This window comes from Triturus cristatus, chromosome 5_1, assembly GCF_964204655.1.
Source record: "Triturus cristatus chromosome 5_1, aTriCri1.1, whole genome shotgun sequence".
NCBI classification, from domain to species: Eukaryota; Metazoa; Chordata; class Amphibia; order Caudata; family Salamandridae; genus Triturus; species Triturus cristatus.
The window spans coordinates 102,857,053-102,876,009 of NC_140587.1; the positions used below are offsets into that span (position 1 = coordinate 102,857,053).

The window sequence follows — 18,957 nt, forward strand, 5'->3', positions numbered from 1 at the left end:
CCTTGGGGAGATAATGGTTTGGTATCTATTCTAAGGTGAGGAAGTATCCATCCCAAGAACAAGTTACTCACCTTCGATAATGCTCTTTCTGGACCTGAGATTCTCGCTGCATTCCTGCCTCTCCATTTTGTGGAGTGGCCTCTTTTCAACATCTAAAAATGGCCCATGTTAGTATTCAGCACACAATAATTGTAGAAGCTCCGCGCTTGAGATTGGGAAAAAACTAGAAACTGACATCCGCATGCATGGTGGTGCTTATATGCAGCTGTGCTCCCTCGCTTCCATTCCATTCATTAAGAGCCTTATTCTAAGTTATTGAATTGTGATTTAATGGTAATGGTTATCATTTAGTGTGTTACAAATTCATGTCCTAAATAATACTTCTTGCATACATGTTATGTGCCTCTTGAATTAGGACTCTCCATGCTTGATTATCATCCCTAAAATGTACTTTGCGGAGCACTTTGTGACAGACTCTGAAGCAATTTAAAAAAGTTCTCTCTTTTATTGGTACTGTATAATGCATTTTGTCAAACAGGAGACCATATTTGAAGCAACCTTTAGATGTTCCACCATTGCCTTTTGCACATTGCTCTCCTTCTCTTGCGTTAAAATGATTTTCATGATATACTGATATTTGATTTTATATGGGTTTTTTTTGTTTTAATTGCTGCTCTGATTACTTAACATAGAGATGCTTGTTTGTTAAGGTTTTAGCTAACTGTACAATAAAAATACTATTGACAGTTGGTTAGCACTGCTGTGCATTACAGAGCTTTGGAGCAGCTGGCTATCTCAAAATCACTGAGTTCAGTTCTTTCACATAAGGGGTGCGCGCACACACATTTCATACCCATCATTATGAGGACCAGCCGTTGACCGTAATGAAGTGTGTATTTACTGTTCTAACTCTAGGCGCGGCTTGAATGAGTGAAAGAATCTTGTATAGCGCACAGCGCTAGAGGTACATGTGTCAGGACCCTGAGGCATGACTAGTTCTTAAAGAGCCAGGTTTTAAGATGTTTCTTGAAAGCTGTTAGGCCAGTTGTTGCTCACAGGGTGGCAAGTACTTTGTTTCATGCTTGAGCGCCCAAATAGCCAAAAGAACTGCACCCCCCCATACGGGCCAAGCGTACTATGGGGATGCGGGCGAGGTCAGAGCAGGAGGATCTTAAGGGCCTAGCCGGGGTATAGCGGTTAGCACGCTTATTGAGATAGCTGCCCCCTTTACCATGAAAGGCCTTGAAGAATATCACCAGGGCTTTGAACTTAATCCTTTCCTTTATTGACTGCCAGTGTAGGGCCTTAAGGTGAGGGACCATGTTCGACCTGGGCTTAGGTCTGAGGAGCGCCCCGGCCGCCGAATTTCTATATTTGGTAAGTTAGAAATCGGACCAAGGCAGATAAAACTGCACTTTTACTTTTTTGATACACTCGCTTGAAAGTAGTTAAACACAATACGGGAACAAGATAGTGTTTGGTTTTGTCGGAGTTTATCCACACAACGAGGACAGACAGACATACACCTCCGTCACTGTTTTGAAGCTATATATAATTCAAATTTAGCAAGAAATTGTACAGGTATGTTCAGGAAAATTTTTGATTTCTCTGTATAATGATAATATAGTGAGATCCAATACAGCTGAGATATTCTAATAAAAAAAAAAAGTATAGTGGTGCTTAAGATGAAAAACCGATTGTAATTAAGTAATTTCACCAACCTTGCTATGTAGGAAGATATGCAGGTAGGATAAAAGATGATCATATAAGGCTCCTTGAAGTACCAGCTTACCCTTCGCCTTGCAACCATGGGCTATCCAATGCCATTTTTTAAAATTGGTTTAAGGAAAATAATATAACTTAATTCTCATGGTCTTCGTAACCTGAGATTGACCTTGCTTGGACTACATTACTTTGCCATTAGTAGAAGATCATTCATCCTCTATTAAAGTAGTGAGCACTGCTTAAAGGGAGTTGTTTGTCTGGTGTCCTGGACAAAAAAGTTGGCAGTTAAAATAAGAGCTTTTCCCTAGTTCTTCTCTACAGTGTGAAAGGGATAATCTGCTTCCTTTTTTATCTGGCAGCTGATAATTTGTGTCCATTTAAAAAGTTGGCTAGGTGGGTGGTGTGTTTGCCAGTCAGTTGATATCTATTCCAAACCAGTCATATATAGTTGATTGCCAGTTTAATATATTGACTTTTGCAGAGATGAGTTGTTTTTTCTACAATGCTTCAATATGACACTTCTCTATTAAGTCAGTGATTCGTTTTGCCGGAATTAGCCATTTTACTGGTCTGCTTTTCTCCATAGACTACAAAGTAATAGCTTCCAATCCTACTGGTTTGAAAGGATTAGTCATCTCCTCGATTATTAATGTCTCTCTATCCGTTGTTATGCCCTGTGCCCTTGGAGTGTTTTTATTCAGGTTGAGCCTGATGTTTAGATGTCCAAGTGATCTGCATTTGTGATGCACCACACGTGTCAAAGTAGTCTGCTTTACATGAAGGACTATCTCAGTTTATCTCTACAGCAACTTCTTACAATTCTGTTGTTGACTAATAAGCTTCTATAGGAAGTTTGTTCTGAAGCCTGTAAGTTGTTTCAGCAGTATTTGGTCATGTTATCCCACATTCACCGTGTTTTGCCTGAGACAGAAAGGGACGGCCTAAGGTTGTTGGTTCAAGAGATGATTCCTGTGTTTTCTCATTACAGGACTTGATTGCCTTCAGTCTACTTTTACAGGCAGTTGATTGATATGCATTTGCTATTGTAATGGAATCTGGCTATTCCCAGTTTGATGACAGGTGTATTTACCCTCGAACAAGGAGAAATGGTGCTAAACATATATTTAATTGAATAGGCACTTGTGATACTCACCTTCCAGACTTAGCTTAGTTGCCTTAAGCATGGACTGTAAGGACAAAGAGTGGGACCTGGAGTAATAAAAATGGCTGGTAAATAATGAATAATTTTCTGCAAAAGTAGCTTAGTCTCAGTGCGCCTGCTGAAACAAAGCCATTTAGAGCATGCAGTTTGACAAGAGTGTCTCTTAATTATCTACAGAAAAGTGCAATGGAGCGAGAGAAAGTCCAGATACTTGGTGAAATTTCTCTGATCTGTGTTAAGTCCCGAAATGACTTCTCGAAGGGACGCATACAGTTGGATTTCAACAGTGGGCTTCAGGTAAGAGAATGGCTTTCTCTTCTAAAAATAATCTTGAATTTGTTCAGTACTAGTCAGTAAATGCATTGCTGAGATTATTGCTGTGTGACTATTCATACACTGCATGATGCAGTCATCATGGAATCACATTCACCTGTCTCTGCTGTGCTAGATTAATGTATTGATTCAATAGTTCTTGATTGAGGTCTAGGTTGCACACTGTTCCAGAGTGCTAGGAGGGAAAGTAAGTGTTCGAGGCATATGAGCTGCAGATTGTACACTTAGCATAGATCGCCATCTGGTGTTGGGCCCGGATGTTTGCAGTTTGTTTTTCTTCTTGGACAGTCTTTGGAAGTCACGAGCTTGGTGACTCCTCCTTCGGTCCGTACTGCGCATGGGCTTCGGCTCCATCCTCAGATTGTTTTTTTCCGCCATCGGGCTCGGATGTGATACTTCGTGCTCCGGCTTCGAACTTCTACGGTTCCAGCCTCGACGGAAAATCCTCGTCTCTTCGAGTTTCTTCATCATCATCTTCATCTCTCGAAGCGGCACTTTTCTCCATCCCGTACATCGGCACCGGCCTTCGGGCCCTCCTCGACTCCGATCCCGGCCGATGGAAAGGACTCCGTTCAAAAAGTGCCCAAAATGTGGGTCTAAATTTCCCCACACCGACCTCCATCAGGTGTGTAATCTTTGCCTCTCTCCAGAACACGAGGCCAGAGACTGCCCCGCCTGTAAGTCTTTTCGATCGAAGAAAACCATCCGGGATCGAAAAGCTCGACGCACCATGGCGCACTCATCGTCTGCAGCTCCACCGGACATCTTCGGAGACGGCGTCGAAGCTTCGGGGCAAACACACACCGAGCAGGAAGAAGACGTCGTCAGCGCTTCCGAGGCCGACGACTCCGACGTGGAGGACATCACACCGGCGCAGCGGGCCGTGAGTACTGTGCCCCCTCCCACCCCCGCGCCCAAAACCAAAGAGACTCGGGTTACTCCCTCGCCTGCCGGCCTGGGCAAAACCAAGACCAAAGCTTCGATCACCCCACCTTCGGGCTCGGTGTCGAAGCATCCAAAGTCTCACGGCAGCTCGGGATCGAGCCAGCCGACGCCCGGTGCCGAAAAACAGCATCCGGCACCGAAGAAAGCAATATCCAGCTCGACTCCAAAGCCACCGGTGCCGAAGCCTGGACTCTCGGTGCCGACCAAACACAAACATAAATCTGTCGGCACCGACGCTCCGGCGCCGAAAACTCCTTCGACGCCGAAAAAACAGGAGGCCCCAAAGAAGCATGGCGCACACAAACCATCGAAGTCCTCGGTTCCGAAATCACCGGTGCCGACGGACGATTCGACGCTACTGGCTCTGTTTACACCAGACCCTCTACAAAAGACTTTGTCCAAAGATCCAAAGACTGGACTATTGACTTTAATTATCAAGAAAAGACGCCTTGATACTCCGGCTCCTCCTCCACCACCCAAACGGAAGGACTCGGCTACTTCTCCCCTCAGAGTGCCCTCCCCACTACCACCTCCCCTACCTCCTCCACCTCCTCCACCCCCTCCCAGGTCTCCGCCACCCTTACCTCACTACTCTCCGGCCCCGTCCCCAGATCCGGACGACGGGGACCCGGACAATTATCCGGCGGATGCCCCCATGGATCCCACTCCACCAGGGACCCCAGACCCGTGGGAGGATTACAATAACCCTGATGTACCCGATATTCCTCAGGACGACCTATACTCATCCAGGCCGTCTCCTCCAGAGGACTCCTTTGGGTTCCATCATTTAGTGCAGAGAGCAGCACACTACCATGGGGTGGACATGCACACTGAACCAGTGGAAGACGACTTCTTACTGGATACATTCGACATACAGGACAAATCCACCTCCATCTTACCCATGCTTAAGGGTGTCACCAAGCATGCCGCAGAGGTGTTCAAAGACCCTGTCAGGGCCAGGGTACTAAACCCTAGAATAGAGAAAAAGTATAAGGCGGCACCCACAGACCCTGCATACATTAAGGGCCCTGCTCCCTTAGATTCCCTAGTTGTCTCTACAGCTAGAAAGCAGGCTAACTCCCAGTCCTCAGGAGAAGCCCCACCGCCAGACAAGGAATCCAAACTCCTAGACGCGTCTGGCAAGCGCACCGCCTCTCAAGCTGCAAACATGTGGCGCATTGCAAACACACAAGCGCTACTTGCGCGCTATGACAGAGCACACTACGATGAACTTGAGGCTCTTATGCAGCACCTCCCCGAGAAACACAAGCGTAGGGCTCATGAGCTAATACAGGAGGGTAAACTCATTACAAACACCTCCATTAAGTGTGCCCTCGATGCAGCCGACACTGCTTCTAGAGCCATAAATACCAGTGTCCTGCTTCGTCGCCATGCCTGGCTCAGGATCTCAGGGTTTAAGCCTGAAGTCCAGGCGTCCATACTCAATCACCCCTTTGACCAACAAACGCTCTTTGGGCCCAAGGTAGACGAAGCGTTGGAAAAGATGAAAAAGGACACAGACACAGCAAAGTCTATGGGGGCACTCCAAACACAAGCGTCTAAACGTTCCTTTCGACGCTCCTCCTTTCGTGGCACAGGCAGAGGCTTCTCCACCGATAGCACCTCTACCTCCTACAAATCCCCTCCTCAAAATACCTTTTCAAAGGGCAACCAAAGGGGTGGTTACAGAGGCAACAACAATAAGGGCAGGGGCAAAACTAACAACACCCGTTCTGCCACCCCGCCCACACAATGACTTCCCTCCGCTCCCCCCAGACCATTCCACTCCGGTCGGGGGCAGACTACAAAACTTTATCCACGCATGGGAGTCCATAACATCGGACAAATGGGTGACCCAAATCATTCGGTCAGGGTACTGTCTCGAGCTAACATCTACCCCACCCAATATCCCACCAAGGCACCGCCCAATGTCTCAAGAACATTCCACACTGCTCAAACAGGAGGTACTCTCCCTCCTCCAAAAACACGCTATAGAGCAGGTCCCCATCAATCAGCAAAATCTAGGGGTTTACTCCCTATATTTCCTAATACCAAAGAAAGACGGGACCCTTAGGCCCATTCTGGACCTCCGGCCTCTAAATGCCTACATACATTCAGACCATTTCCATATGGTCACCCTACAACAAGTCCTCCCGCTCCTCTGTCAGGGAGACTTTCTCACAACATTGGATCTGAAAGACGCATACTTTCACATTCCAAAACACCCCTCTCACAGGAAATACCTCAGGTTCGTGGTGGACGGGCAACATTACCAATTCACGGTTCTCCCCTTCGCGGTCACCACCGCACCACGGGTGTTTACCAAATGCCTAGCGGTAGTAGCAGCACACCTCAGACGTCAACACATTCACGTCTTCCCTTACTTAGACGACTGGCTGATAAAAGCCGCGTCTTACCACCAATGCGTGCAGCATACAAACAGCACCATCCAACTGCTCCACCAGCTAGGCTTCACGGTGAACTACCAAAAGTCCCACCTCATACCATCTCACACAAAGCAATATCTCGGGGCCACTATAGACACCTCCAAAGGTATTGCCTATCCAAACACAGCCAGAATCACAAGCATTCAAGCCTTACGCAAAACATTCCTTCCCCAACACTCTCTTCCAGCAAGAGTGTTCATGAAGCTCATAGGAATGATGGCGTCTTGCATCTTTATAGTGCCCCATGCAAGACTACACATGCGTCCACTTCAAGAGTGCCTAGCACAACAGTGGAACCAGGCCCAGGGTCAGCTGACGGATCTGGTGTTGGTGGACGGCCGCACACATCACTCTCTGCAGTGGTGGAACACCACAAACCTTTCCAAAGGGTGGCCGTTCCTGGACCCGGTTCCTCAGGTGATTCTAACAGCGGACGCATCGCTCTCCGGCTGGGGAGCGCACCTCCTACACCTCACAATGCAAGGTCTATGGACGCCACAGCAAAAATTGCTCCACATCAACCATCTGGAGCTCTTGGCGATCTTTCTAGCCCTAAAATCTTTCCAAAAACAGATTTCGGGCAAAGCAGTCCTCATTCGCACAGACAACATGACTGCAATGTATTATATCCAAAAACAGGGGGGGACACACTCTCCCCAGCTCTCCCGCTTAGCCCAGAGCATATGGAGATGGGCAATTCCCCAAAACATCTTTCTCCTGGCACAACACGTTCCAGGCGTACAAAACACCATGGCAGATCTGCTCAGCAGACAAACGCAACAACTGCACGAATGGGAACTGCATCCGCAAGTTCTTCAGCCATTCTTCCAACAGTGGGGGCATCCTCAGATAGACCTCTTCGCCACCCACGAAAACAAAAAATGCCCAAGCTTCGCCGCCAGATACCCACACCCATTGTCCAAGGGCAATGCGATATGGATGAACTGGTCAGGCAGATTTGCATACGCCTTTCCACCTCTCCCACTAATTCCATTAGTGGTCAGGAAGCTACAACAGCACTCCCTCACACTCATTCTGGTAGCTCCGACGTGGGCCAGGCAGCCGTGGTACACCACGCTACTACAACTATCAGTGGTACCACATCAAAAACTGCACCTATCCCCATGCCTCCTAACCCAGAACCATGGAGAAATCAGGCACCCGGACCCAGCTCAGCTCAACCTGGCGATCTGGCTCCTGAAATCCTAGAATTCGGATACCTTAACCTTCCCCCTGATTGCATGAACATCATCATGGAAGCCAGACGTCCTACCACTAGAGCATGTTATGCCGCAAAGTGGAAAAGATTTGTTTTTTACTGCCGTAACAATACAATCAACCCTTTAGATGCATCCATACAGCACATCATATGCTATCTGCTCCATCTTCACAGGTGTAACCTGGCATATTCATCCATACGCCTACACCTAGCAGCGATCGCTGCTTATCTACAAAACAGACAGCATTTATCTCTCTTCAGAGGGCCCGCTATTAAAGCCTTCATGGAAGGCCTTAAACGAGTAATTCCTCCCAGGGCACCACCTTCCCCTGTATGGAACCTAAATTTAGTTCTTACACGACTAATGGGTCCGCCCTTCGAACCAATGCATAAATGCGAGCTACAGTTTCTCACCTGGAAAACAGCTTTTCTCGTAGCTATCACTTCCCTTAGAAGGGTTGGTGAAATACAAGCGTTCACTATACAAGAACCCTTCATACAAATACATCACAGCAAGGTCATACTTCGCACAAAGCCGAAGTTCCTGCCCAAGGTCATTTCCCCCTTTCATCTCAATCAATCGGTGGAATTACCTGTCTTCTTCTCGCAACCTCAATCTGTTGCAGAAAGAGCCTTACACACACTCGATGTAAAAAGGGCCTTGCTATACTACATACAAAGAACGCAACCCTTCAGGAAGACTAAACACTTGTTTGTCTCCTTCTCTCCACCACATAAAGGCAACCCCATTTCTAAATCGGGGATAGCTAGGTGGATTGTAAAATGCATACAGATTTGCTACCAAAAGGCTAAAAGAACATTATCTGTTCCGCCTAAAGCCCATTCTACAAGAAAGTTAGGGGCTTCTATGGCCTTTCTAGGGAATATACCCTTAGATGACATCTGTAGAGCAGCCACATGGTCTACACCGCACACCTTCACAAAACATTACTGTGTAGATGTGCATTCCAAGCAGCAAGCTAGAGTGGGCCAGGCTGTACTAAAGACACTATTTCAAACTACTGCAACGGATACCGGTGGTCGCCGCTAGGCTTGGGTACTGCTATATAATCTATGCTAAGTGTACAATCTGCAGCTCATATGCCTCGAACGGAATATGCTACTTACCAGTATGCATCTGTTCTTGGCATGTAGAGCTGCAGAGTTGTACACGCCCACCCGCCTCCCCGGCTACCTGTATCCGTTCCAGTACATCTTATTTAGATACTACACACATGGGTTTCTCACTGTGATTACCAAGCTCCATCATTTCCCTGTTGGCGAAAAACAATCTGAGGATGGAGCCGAAGCCCATGCGCAGTACGGACCGAAGGAGGAGTCACCAAACTCGTGACTTCCAAAGACTGTCCAAGAAGAAAAACAAACTGCAAACATCCGGGCCCAACACCAGATGGCGATCTATGCTAAGTGTACAACTCTGCAGCTCTACATGCCAAGAACAGATGCATACTGGTAAGTAGCATATTCCTTAAGCATTGCCATGGTTTGTTTATCACTGTTCTTTGATAGTTCTGCAATGATGATGATGAGCCCTTGAATGTAAGATTAACCCTTGCAGAACGATTCGACATTTATATGTTGGCTCTCTCTGGTGGCTAATTCTTCCTGCAGACTCCTCACCTTATGATATCTGTATGACTATGCTCCAGGTGCCAGACTGACACCAGCCGCGACGCCTCCCACCCAGAATTAGATAACATCGGAGTATGTAAGATGCAGACCGGCACTGTATTTTTTCTAAAACTCATTATTGTGGGGCTGGAGCTCTTGGTGCTTCACCAGCACAATGTCCTCTTCTTTCAACAGTAACTAACTCAGATGTCTTCTCCTTAAATATTGAGGGGTGTTACCAGGCTGCAGATGCTACAAAGAAATGTCTTTGTTAGACTTGCACAGCATCTGCTTGTGGTATCTTTGCTCGGAACATAACCCAGCATCCTACAGCTCATGTTCAGTGATGCACCCAAAGGCTTTCTGGTGTCGTTGCACCCAAATGTTCGCCATCAGGTAAGTCCCTCTACAGAGGATGACCACCCAAAAGATCTGATCACAAAAAGTGCATAGGAAGGAAAAATCTTTGAGGAAATGCCCGTTGCTGGGACCAATTCGGAGCCCTGGTGCAATTCTTTTATGCTGAGCTCATGCACATTTTCTCAACCATTTGTGATGCTGAAAATGATGACGCTGTCATTTCTGAATCCATCATCCAACCCTGCACAGGTCAAGGCCTTGCTGCATGCCCAATACCCTCTGGGCCACTCACCATATAGACCTGTTTACCATACTCTAAAATTGAAAATTGCTTTGCCTTCACCCACGGTTCATGGGCAATGCACTATGGATGAACTAGTTAGGTTTCTTTGTCCACGCTTTTCCCCCCTTTCCCACTCATCCCGGACATGGTGAGGAAAAGGTGACAAATATCCTTGATGCTCATCTTGTTGGTTCCTACTTGGGCTACACAGCACTGGTGCACCATGGTCCTGGAAACACCCATTACTTCCCACAAGAAGCTGTCACTCAGGCTGTACCTTTCTTCACAGAGACAAAGCCAGATTCAACAAATGGACTCTAGATGGCTCAACCCAGCAATCAGGCACCTGAGTTCCTAGGGTAAATTTACCCAAGGATTGCATGATCATTCTGGTGAAAGTACGTAGGCCCGCTGCATGTACCTGCTTATGCGGCAATGTGAAAAAGGTTTCTCCACTACTACAGCGTATAAAGAAAACCTACACCCCCTAAAGGCTAACGTCCAGAAAATTGTCTTCTGTCTTTTACATTTGCAAATCTCATGCCTCGCTTGCACATCAGTGTGCCTTCACTTAATTAATGAAGGATTCCTGAAAGTTGAGTGTTTGCAGTTGACTAATGCAGGGAGGTTATGGCCAATAAACAGGCTACCTCCAACAAGAGGACCTGTAACAGACAGGATTGTAAAGGTTCGAAGGGTGACCATGATCCTCATAAGGACTACATTAAGATTCCACACAGAGACAGGAGGTGTTCAAGAATATATGAGCATCTCTTAAAACCTTCAATGAAGCCTTGCCACTGGGATTCTGAAGAGAGATGAATGTTCCCTTGTTTGCATGTAAGGTGCTACAGTAGCTAAGTGAAGGCACAGTGATGTGTAGGAGAGACATGAGATTTGCAGATGTAAAAGACAGGAGACAATTTTCTGGATATTTCTGCAAATTGGTAAAGATTTAATAAAGGAGTTACCCACCTCTAAAGGAATAGTGAAATAGATGAAAAATGACTACTGGTTAGTAATGCATGTTTAGGTCCCCTTTATTCATTGACATAGTTAATTTTCAAGTGACTGCAGTTTGTGAGCCAGAATAAAAAAAGCTAATTCCCCAAACTACCTGGAGAAATGAAAGCAGAAGTTGGTCAGTTGATGAAACCCAGCAAGTGAATTTTTGTCCGGTAAAACTTTGAAAACTTGGTGTAAACTGAACAGCCCAGTGAATAATACAAAGTCAAATTAAAATACATTTTTAGTGTGCTATTCGAATGATGCTGTTTTCATTTTTTAACTTTACCCTTTCACCTATTCGGTTTCTTTTTGGGCAGATAGCACATGTTGTCTTTTAAAGGGGCAATTGTTAAAGGGATATAATATTCATATTTTTGTTTTGTATTTTGAGATGCTTATTGAAGCTGTTTTGCTCATTTACTCTGCTCACTAACCCAGTTTGGTCAACCCGAAAAAAGCGTTACTGAGCGATCATTTTGGTTTTCACAGATTAGACGCCATCTTGGGCATGGCAGAGGTGGCGACCACAGGCCAAGATTATACTTTCAAAGTAGACCTGCGGCACAGATGCACTAGTCTGTTTTAAGTACCTCTTCATGTTATTCTTTAGCACTTTGCCTTTTAGTAGCCTGTTTGAAGGATTGACTTGGGTGAATAATTAGTTTTGACTTTTCGAATGATACTGTTTTTAACTTTTTACCTTTGCCCTTTGACCCATTTGGTTTCTTTTTTGTGCAGACTGCGCTCGTTATGTTTCAAGGGGACAATACTTTTAGGAATAGTAAGTTCATGTTTTTGTTTTGTGTTTGTGGACACTGATTGAAGCTGGTATTGCTCATTTGGCTTATTTATTCCGCTCACTAACCGACACTGATTGAAGCTGGTATTGCTCATTTGGCTTATTTACTCCGCTCACTAACCCAGTTGGCGCAACCCGGAAAGAGAGTAACTCAGCTGCAATTATGGTTTCTACTAATTAGACAACAAAACCTAGTTGGCTACTGTGAAGAATATGGGTCCTGTTTTCTGCTCGACATGTCAGTACTCTCAATTCCTATACAAATAATATCTCATCTCTTGAAGGGATTTGTAATCCCCAGTCGAAGAGTATAAGTGGTATGGCCATGGCTCAGGTTTCCAAGGTGGGTTTTTGAATGTACGGCCCCTCCCAAAGTATGAAATAGAGATTTATAATCCACTAGATTTTTTTTTTTAAACATATTTGTTCGAGGCATGTGTGGCTGTAGATGCACTTGCTTTGCATACTCCTGGCATCTTGTGTTGGGTCGGTATGTGTGCAATTTTTTTTCTTAGAATAAGTCTTTTGAGTCGTGTGGTAATGTGACTCCTCCTATTGGTAATAGGGAGCATGGACATCAACTCCATTGTTAGATTGTTTTCTTTCCGCCATTGGGCCTGGACCTGTATTACGGCACTCCGGTTCTAGAACGTTTTCGGGATCCTTTTGGTGCGTAATCCACTCCACCCTCATCAGTATTGTTTCAAACAAGTTTCCCTCCCTCGCATATTGAAATTCGGAAGACTGTCATTCAGCTGGTCGGAATGTTCTGATCATGGCCTTCGGGCCTCGCCATTCCAGGGTACCATACTCTCATTCAACTATCGAGGATACTCAGCTGATGGAACGGACTCAGTTTCGATTCTGCTGCCAGTGCTGTTCCAAGTACCTGCGGACCGACCTTCATGAGGTGTGCAATGTTGTTATCCCCCAAGCACAGAGAAGAAAATTGTAAGGCCTGTCTGTAGTTTCGATCAAAAAAGACGCTGCGGAACCGATGCAGAGACCTGTAATCGAGCACACGCCCTATATCTTCGGGCAGAAAGATATTGAACCAGAACAGGAAGATCTTGAGGCCTTTGCGGCTGAAAAAGATGGGGTCTTTTTGGTTGGAGATTCGTACTCCGACTTGCAGATAAACTCAGTCACACGATCTGCAGCTAGCTCAAGGTGCCGCGAGTACTCAAACCCCTCATCTGCCCACAATAAAACCTTTGGCTTCCACAAAACAAATGGCTGTTGGGCCGCCACTGTCATCTGGTCATGGTTGGCACTGTAATTCAGCTTACAGCTGCCCCGCCACATGGCTCGGCACTGAAAGCACAGATGAAGCCTTCTGGTTCCTTACTGAGCCGAGACTTTTCTGCTCTAACCGGTCTGGTTCTGAAAATTAAAACTGATTTGATTTCGAAACCTTCGAAACTGAAATCAGCTCCCGCTACGCTCCCAGACTCTATTTTGGAGACAATTAAGGAGAGACCTGATTTGAAATAAAAACGGATCCATATTCATCCAGAGACCGGCCGCATTATTACAAAGACTGCATCAGTGTGTTCTACCAAGCGGCAAATCTCTTTACAAGAAGATATTGATTTGCCAATACCTATGAAGTAGTAGAAGAAGAACAAGGACAAGGCTACCAGTCCCCTGCACCATATTTCTCCTCCTTCTCCATCTTATGTACCACCCCACCACCTGTACCTTCTATACCTCATTCACCACAGAAGCCCTTAAACCGTGATCCCCACATACAGACCCAGATGGGGAGATAATGACACTTGTGGCACGCCACCACCACCAGACCCGTGGATGGATTATGACGTTGATCTCCCAAGAGATACGGATCCAGACCTATACCCTACCACACCCTCACCTCCTGATAATACTACTTCATATCAGGAGCTCATTGCAATGGCAGCAGCATGCCATGGGGTTACACTACATAAAGATTCAATAAAAGAAGATTTTTTTATTTGATAGATTGTGCGCCACACACAGGGTATCTCAATCTCTTCCAATGCTGAAAGGTGTGATGTACCATGCAGATGATATTTTTAAGGATCCTGCACAAGCTCGCATTATCACCCCTAGGGTAGATAAGAAATATATGGCTACACCTTCTGATCCAAGTTTTATTTGAGGCCAGCTTCCTCTAGACTCCCTAGTTGTTTCAAATGCTCATAAACGTGCAAACTCAGAAACTACAGCAGACGCACTACCTCCTGATAATAAGTTCAAACGTATTTTTTGTTTGTTTGATCTGTTTATTAAGTTTTTAAATTTAATAGTGCAGTTAACAACATAAATATAGTCATATAGAACCGGTAGTCAGTCCATGATACTGTCCATCATAATATTGCCAGGACAAGACTACTCAGTGGACATCAATTCAACCTCGATAACAGCAGATAACATACCCCAGGTACATACATAGGGAAAACTCTTTCTATATAACAGCTTGTCCTGCTTGCAATCCAGTGTGAACATATAGTACATGCACAGATTGGTTGCTTATACACATGTTGTGTGGCTTCACTCCGCCACGTCAGTTCAATTTAGCCAAACAATCAAACTATCTTTAGTTAACATAAACCCAAGAACATAAACCAATAAGAGGGGCAAGGAAGGGAAGCAGGATCCCCACGTCAGTGGTTAAGAAAAGAGGGTACTTTATCATAAATCAGTGCAGAAAACGCTGTTCAGACAGTGCAGATACTTGACATCAATAAACCAATAAACCAACAGCTTGGGGTAAGTGGGACACTCCATAGTGCTCAGTTCACGAGGCAGGTTACAATACAATACATACAGAAAAACAGTGTTAAATAGTAGTGGGAGTGTCGGGCGGTTCTACCCGAGTTAGCATCCCTTGTAGCGTGCACACCATTACATTCCATGCCGTCAAGGTAGGAAACATACGCAGACCCAATGTATCCTCTCTGGTTGAGACCTCCTCAGCCTTGACCAAATTCAACATTGAGTGAAACCACACTTTGAGCGGTAGGGGTTCCTCCGCCTTCCACCGACGTGTAATAAGACGCTTGGCTACGACTAGGCCTAGATACAGGAACCTGGAAGAGGCTTTTTTTGCTCCTGGGGAAGATACCGGTTATGCATGCCTCCCATGTCTGCGGAAATTCCCTATCGGTGCTGGCAGCCAACGCATGGATCACCTCATTCCAATACAATTGCAAAGCGGAGCAGGACCAGAGCATGCGTAACAGATCCTCTTTCACTAGTGTGCAACGAGGACAGCACGCATCGATCTAGTAAAGTACTTGTTGATCTTGTCTGGGGATAGTTATGCCCTGTGGACAGCGTAAAATTGGATCAGTCTGGGGCTTTCCAAAACCATGGACCAGTCTTTGTCCAAGTATGGGCTTGCCCGGTCTGCTTCCCATTTGGCTCGTAGCGGCGTTAAGTCCACCATGGTGTGTTCCCGGATCGACTCTGAGAACCATTTCACCAAATGTCGCCCCGTTCCCATTACATGCACATATTGTATTAAGAGATGTGTTGGCGGTTCCTGTAAAATGTCACTCCACCAGCAGCGCATCATGGCCATCCAGGCGGCATGAGTCAAGAACTGGTCCGGAGGGACTCATTCCTCTTCCGTTAAGGAGATGAATGGGCGTAGCACGTCCTCTCCATACAAATCTCACAGTGTGGTTATATCGGCCCCAGGCCAGTCATGAAGGTCCGCAGCCCGGACCCGTCCCCTCGCTGTCGGCATACCTAGTAAAGGAAGAACGGGTGCATATGGTGTGATGTGCCTAGTGAGGTGCAGTGCCCTGCAAAGGCCTTTCTGTGCAATCCGGACAAGCAATGGTAACGACTCGCAGGATCTTTTCGCGGCGTGAAATAAGAAAAGGATCCTATCCATAGAGTACAGGGGCTCTCGTTCAACTGAGTCTGTCAAGTGTAATTCCTCCACCCACTACGCTACCCACAATACCTGGTATGCTAAAAAATAGTGCTCTAGGTTGGGCAAGGTCAGCCAACACTGAGACCGCGGTAGATACTATTTATCAGTGCCACCCTGCACCACATGTTGTTCCAGATTAAAGGTCTAATGATCACTTCAAGGAAACGGAAGAAGGAAGCAGGTAAATTAAGTGGGAGATTCGCGAAATAATAAAGAAGACGTGGCAGCATTACCATCTTGATCATTTCCACCCTGCCTATAACTGAGAGGTTGAGCGTCTTCCAAAATTCGATTTGGGATTTGAGCACTGAGACTGCCCTGAAAAAGTTGCCGTCCTGTAGGTCACAGTCATCATGATAGATGCGCACACCCAAGTATCGAAATGTTACCGGTTGCCAGTGGACCACCATCCCCTCTACCTCCAAGTGAGGATTTTCCATTCCGGAGATGAAGGGAAAAAGACAGGATTTACCCCAGACAGTAAAGCAAATGACCGTAGCGTGTCTGAGATCACCCCTGGGACCGCTGGACCGTATCAAACACCTTCTCCAGATCCAACACGACACAACCCGCTGTAGGCCAGTCTACTGTGGCACAGCGCATCACCCAACAGCCAACGAATGTTAAGTGATGTGTTCCGAGAAGGCGCAAACCCATTTTGGTCTCGATTAACCAGTTGTGGGATGACCGGCACCCGTCTGCCTGCCAATATGCCTGCCAAAATTTTTTAGTCCCCGTTCAGTCACGCCAGGGCGCGATATGCGCCTGTAGCAGTGGGATCTCTGCCCGGCTAAGGGAGTGTGATGAATGTAGCTTCCGTCATTCAGGTTGGAAGGGAAAGACTATCTAGCGCTTCAATGTATACTTTGAGCGGCTGCGGGCTTAAGGGGTCCGCCTATGACTTGTAGAACTCATGGGGGAACCAGTCAGGCCCGGCACCTTTCCAGATGACAGGGCCCCCATTGTGCCTCTAACCACATCTAACGTGAGTGGGCCATCCAGCTCCATCCGCTGTTCTGGTGTCAGGACTGGAAATGAAAGGCTATCTAGGAACCCCTGTAACGTTAGTTCCAGAACCCTCAAGGCAGATCTGTATAATTGCGTAAAGTGTGAAGACAGTGCGGCATGTATTTCGTACTGCGTGAATTTGAGTGCACCATCCCGTGATCAAAGAACTGTAATGGACCCAGCCGACTGCTCCTGCCTGATCAACCAGGCCAACAGCGGGCCAACCTATCCGCTTTGGCATGTACGGAAGTGGAGTGTGCTGCAAAGTTGAGGCAACGTTGTCAGTCTAAGAGCTCTGCATGCTTCTTACGTGCCGTCAATGGGGAGGACATTTCTGCATTTTTTGTAATCGTTTGAGACTCCAGCTCCAATAGTTTCCTTTCTACCTCAACCAGATCCAATTCCACCTGCTTCCGCATCCCACACCCAGACATTTCCCTCTGAATGACCTTCATAACGGCCCATTCCACTGAAGAAGACGAAGCAGTCCCAGAGTTGAGCTAGAAGTACTCCTCTATAGCCTCTCCGACTGCCTCCCGAAAGACTAAGTAATCCAGCAGTGCCGGTTGCAATCTCCAGGTGGGGATTCCGGGAACTCCACACCCCAGGCTAGTGTGACACTATGTGGATTGTGATCAGAGTGTGTACATCACCAATACTCCGAGTCGGAAACATAAGGAAGTAGAGAGGGAGAACCAAGAAACCTGTCTAGACGGACATGCAGATTATGGGGCACTGAAAAAAGGGAGTACACTCTCACCCCGGGGTTACGGTTTCTCCAGACATCGATTAAACCTCAGCCCTCCACTCAACCGTTCAGCATTACAGAGTTGGCCATGGCAGCTGTGATCCGGAGTGGGGGAAAGGACCTAGCCACCCCTGTATTTAGCTCGCTGTTAAAATCCCCACCCAGTAACCAAGGGAACCTCACACCACTTCTGCATAGCAAGGGACAGCTGCTAAAGAACTGACCCTGATCCACATTCGGGGCCTACAAATTTCCCAGTAGTATATGCCGTCTGTCTAATCTGCCTCTAATGAGCAAGTATCTACCTTCCCTGTCAGTAAGGACCTTGTCTGCAGCAAAAGGTGTCCCTGTGCGTATCCAAATAAGTACCCCCCTAGCTAATAGAGAGTAATCTGTGGCATATATCTTGCCCCTGTACCTACGCTGCAATTTGGCGTTTTACACCGCATTCTAGTGCGTCTCCTGTAGGAGTACAATACGCACATTGTGTTGCTTAAGATAGGAATAAACCTCGTATTTGCGATAAGGTGTTTGGAGACCCCTCACATTCCACATAACTATCATGTGACCCATACTCGAACTAAGGTATGTAAACAATAAATACATTTTCTGCCCTCCCCCCACCCCTGAAAGTAACAGCCAAACATGCACTGCAACATCTTTAAAACCCCCTGCATCCAAACGGTCCTCTGCCCCTCCACGTGCTGCAGGTGCTCAGCGTCGGTAATGCCCGTTCCCTACAATGAGGCCCTTAAACCAGCACCCCTAGTGCACCCCATCGCTCCGTTCGGCTGCGCTCAACTTGTAACTGGGGTCTCAGATCAGCCTGTGGATTGGATCAGCTCACCATACAAAGCATCCCCAGCATGCAATGTGAGGGGATACCACCGCGACTGGCCCCAACCGTCGTCTGGACACCAGCCTTCTAATGCGCAGCCAGTGCCTGATGCAAGATGCAACTTCACTGCGCCTCCTGCGGGCCACGTTTGTGGATCAGACCCCCAATATCCAGCTAAAAGTCCCAGTGTCGTACAGGTATGACCTCAGGTCTCCACAGTATCAGAATAATAGGTAATGCAGATCCTCCTGCAGTCTTGCCCCAGCCATAGGGCGAACACTCCCATTCAACCGCGACAAGGGCCACTGCTCGGCCTCCAGGGCTCACCGGCTCCCGCTGTCTTCACACTGCGCCTGCCCATTCCAGTGGGCTGCGGTCTGCTTCCCGCCACGTTTCCCCATCTCAGCTATCAGCCCGGGTCAGTGGCTCTCCTCAAACAGCTCATGGGGCGCCGGGGCGTCACACAGCCCTCCAACCTATCTCCCGCCTCTCACCTTCCCTCGCCCAAGCGGGTCAGTGCATGAT

At 46.9% G+C, this 18,957-nt stretch overlaps 1 protein-coding gene across 6 annotated transcripts in view; it reads left to right on the forward strand.

Annotated features, from left to right (window-relative positions):
• The window catches only part of NUGGC (nuclear GTPase, germinal center associated), a 1,337,967-nt gene that overhangs the window by 795,126 nt on the left and 523,884 nt on the right, over window positions 1-18,957 (forward strand). For all 6 annotated transcript variants that reach the window (XR_014961415.1, XM_085604518.1, XM_085604516.1 and 3 more), the window contains one exon: window positions 3,065-3,184. Coding sequence is in view for 5 of the 6 variants with exons in the window: in XM_085604518.1 (XP_085460644.1) it covers window positions 3,065-3,184 (120 nt within the window). In the remaining variant the exon portion in view is untranslated. The remainder of the gene's footprint in view (window positions 1-3,064; window positions 3,185-18,957) is intronic.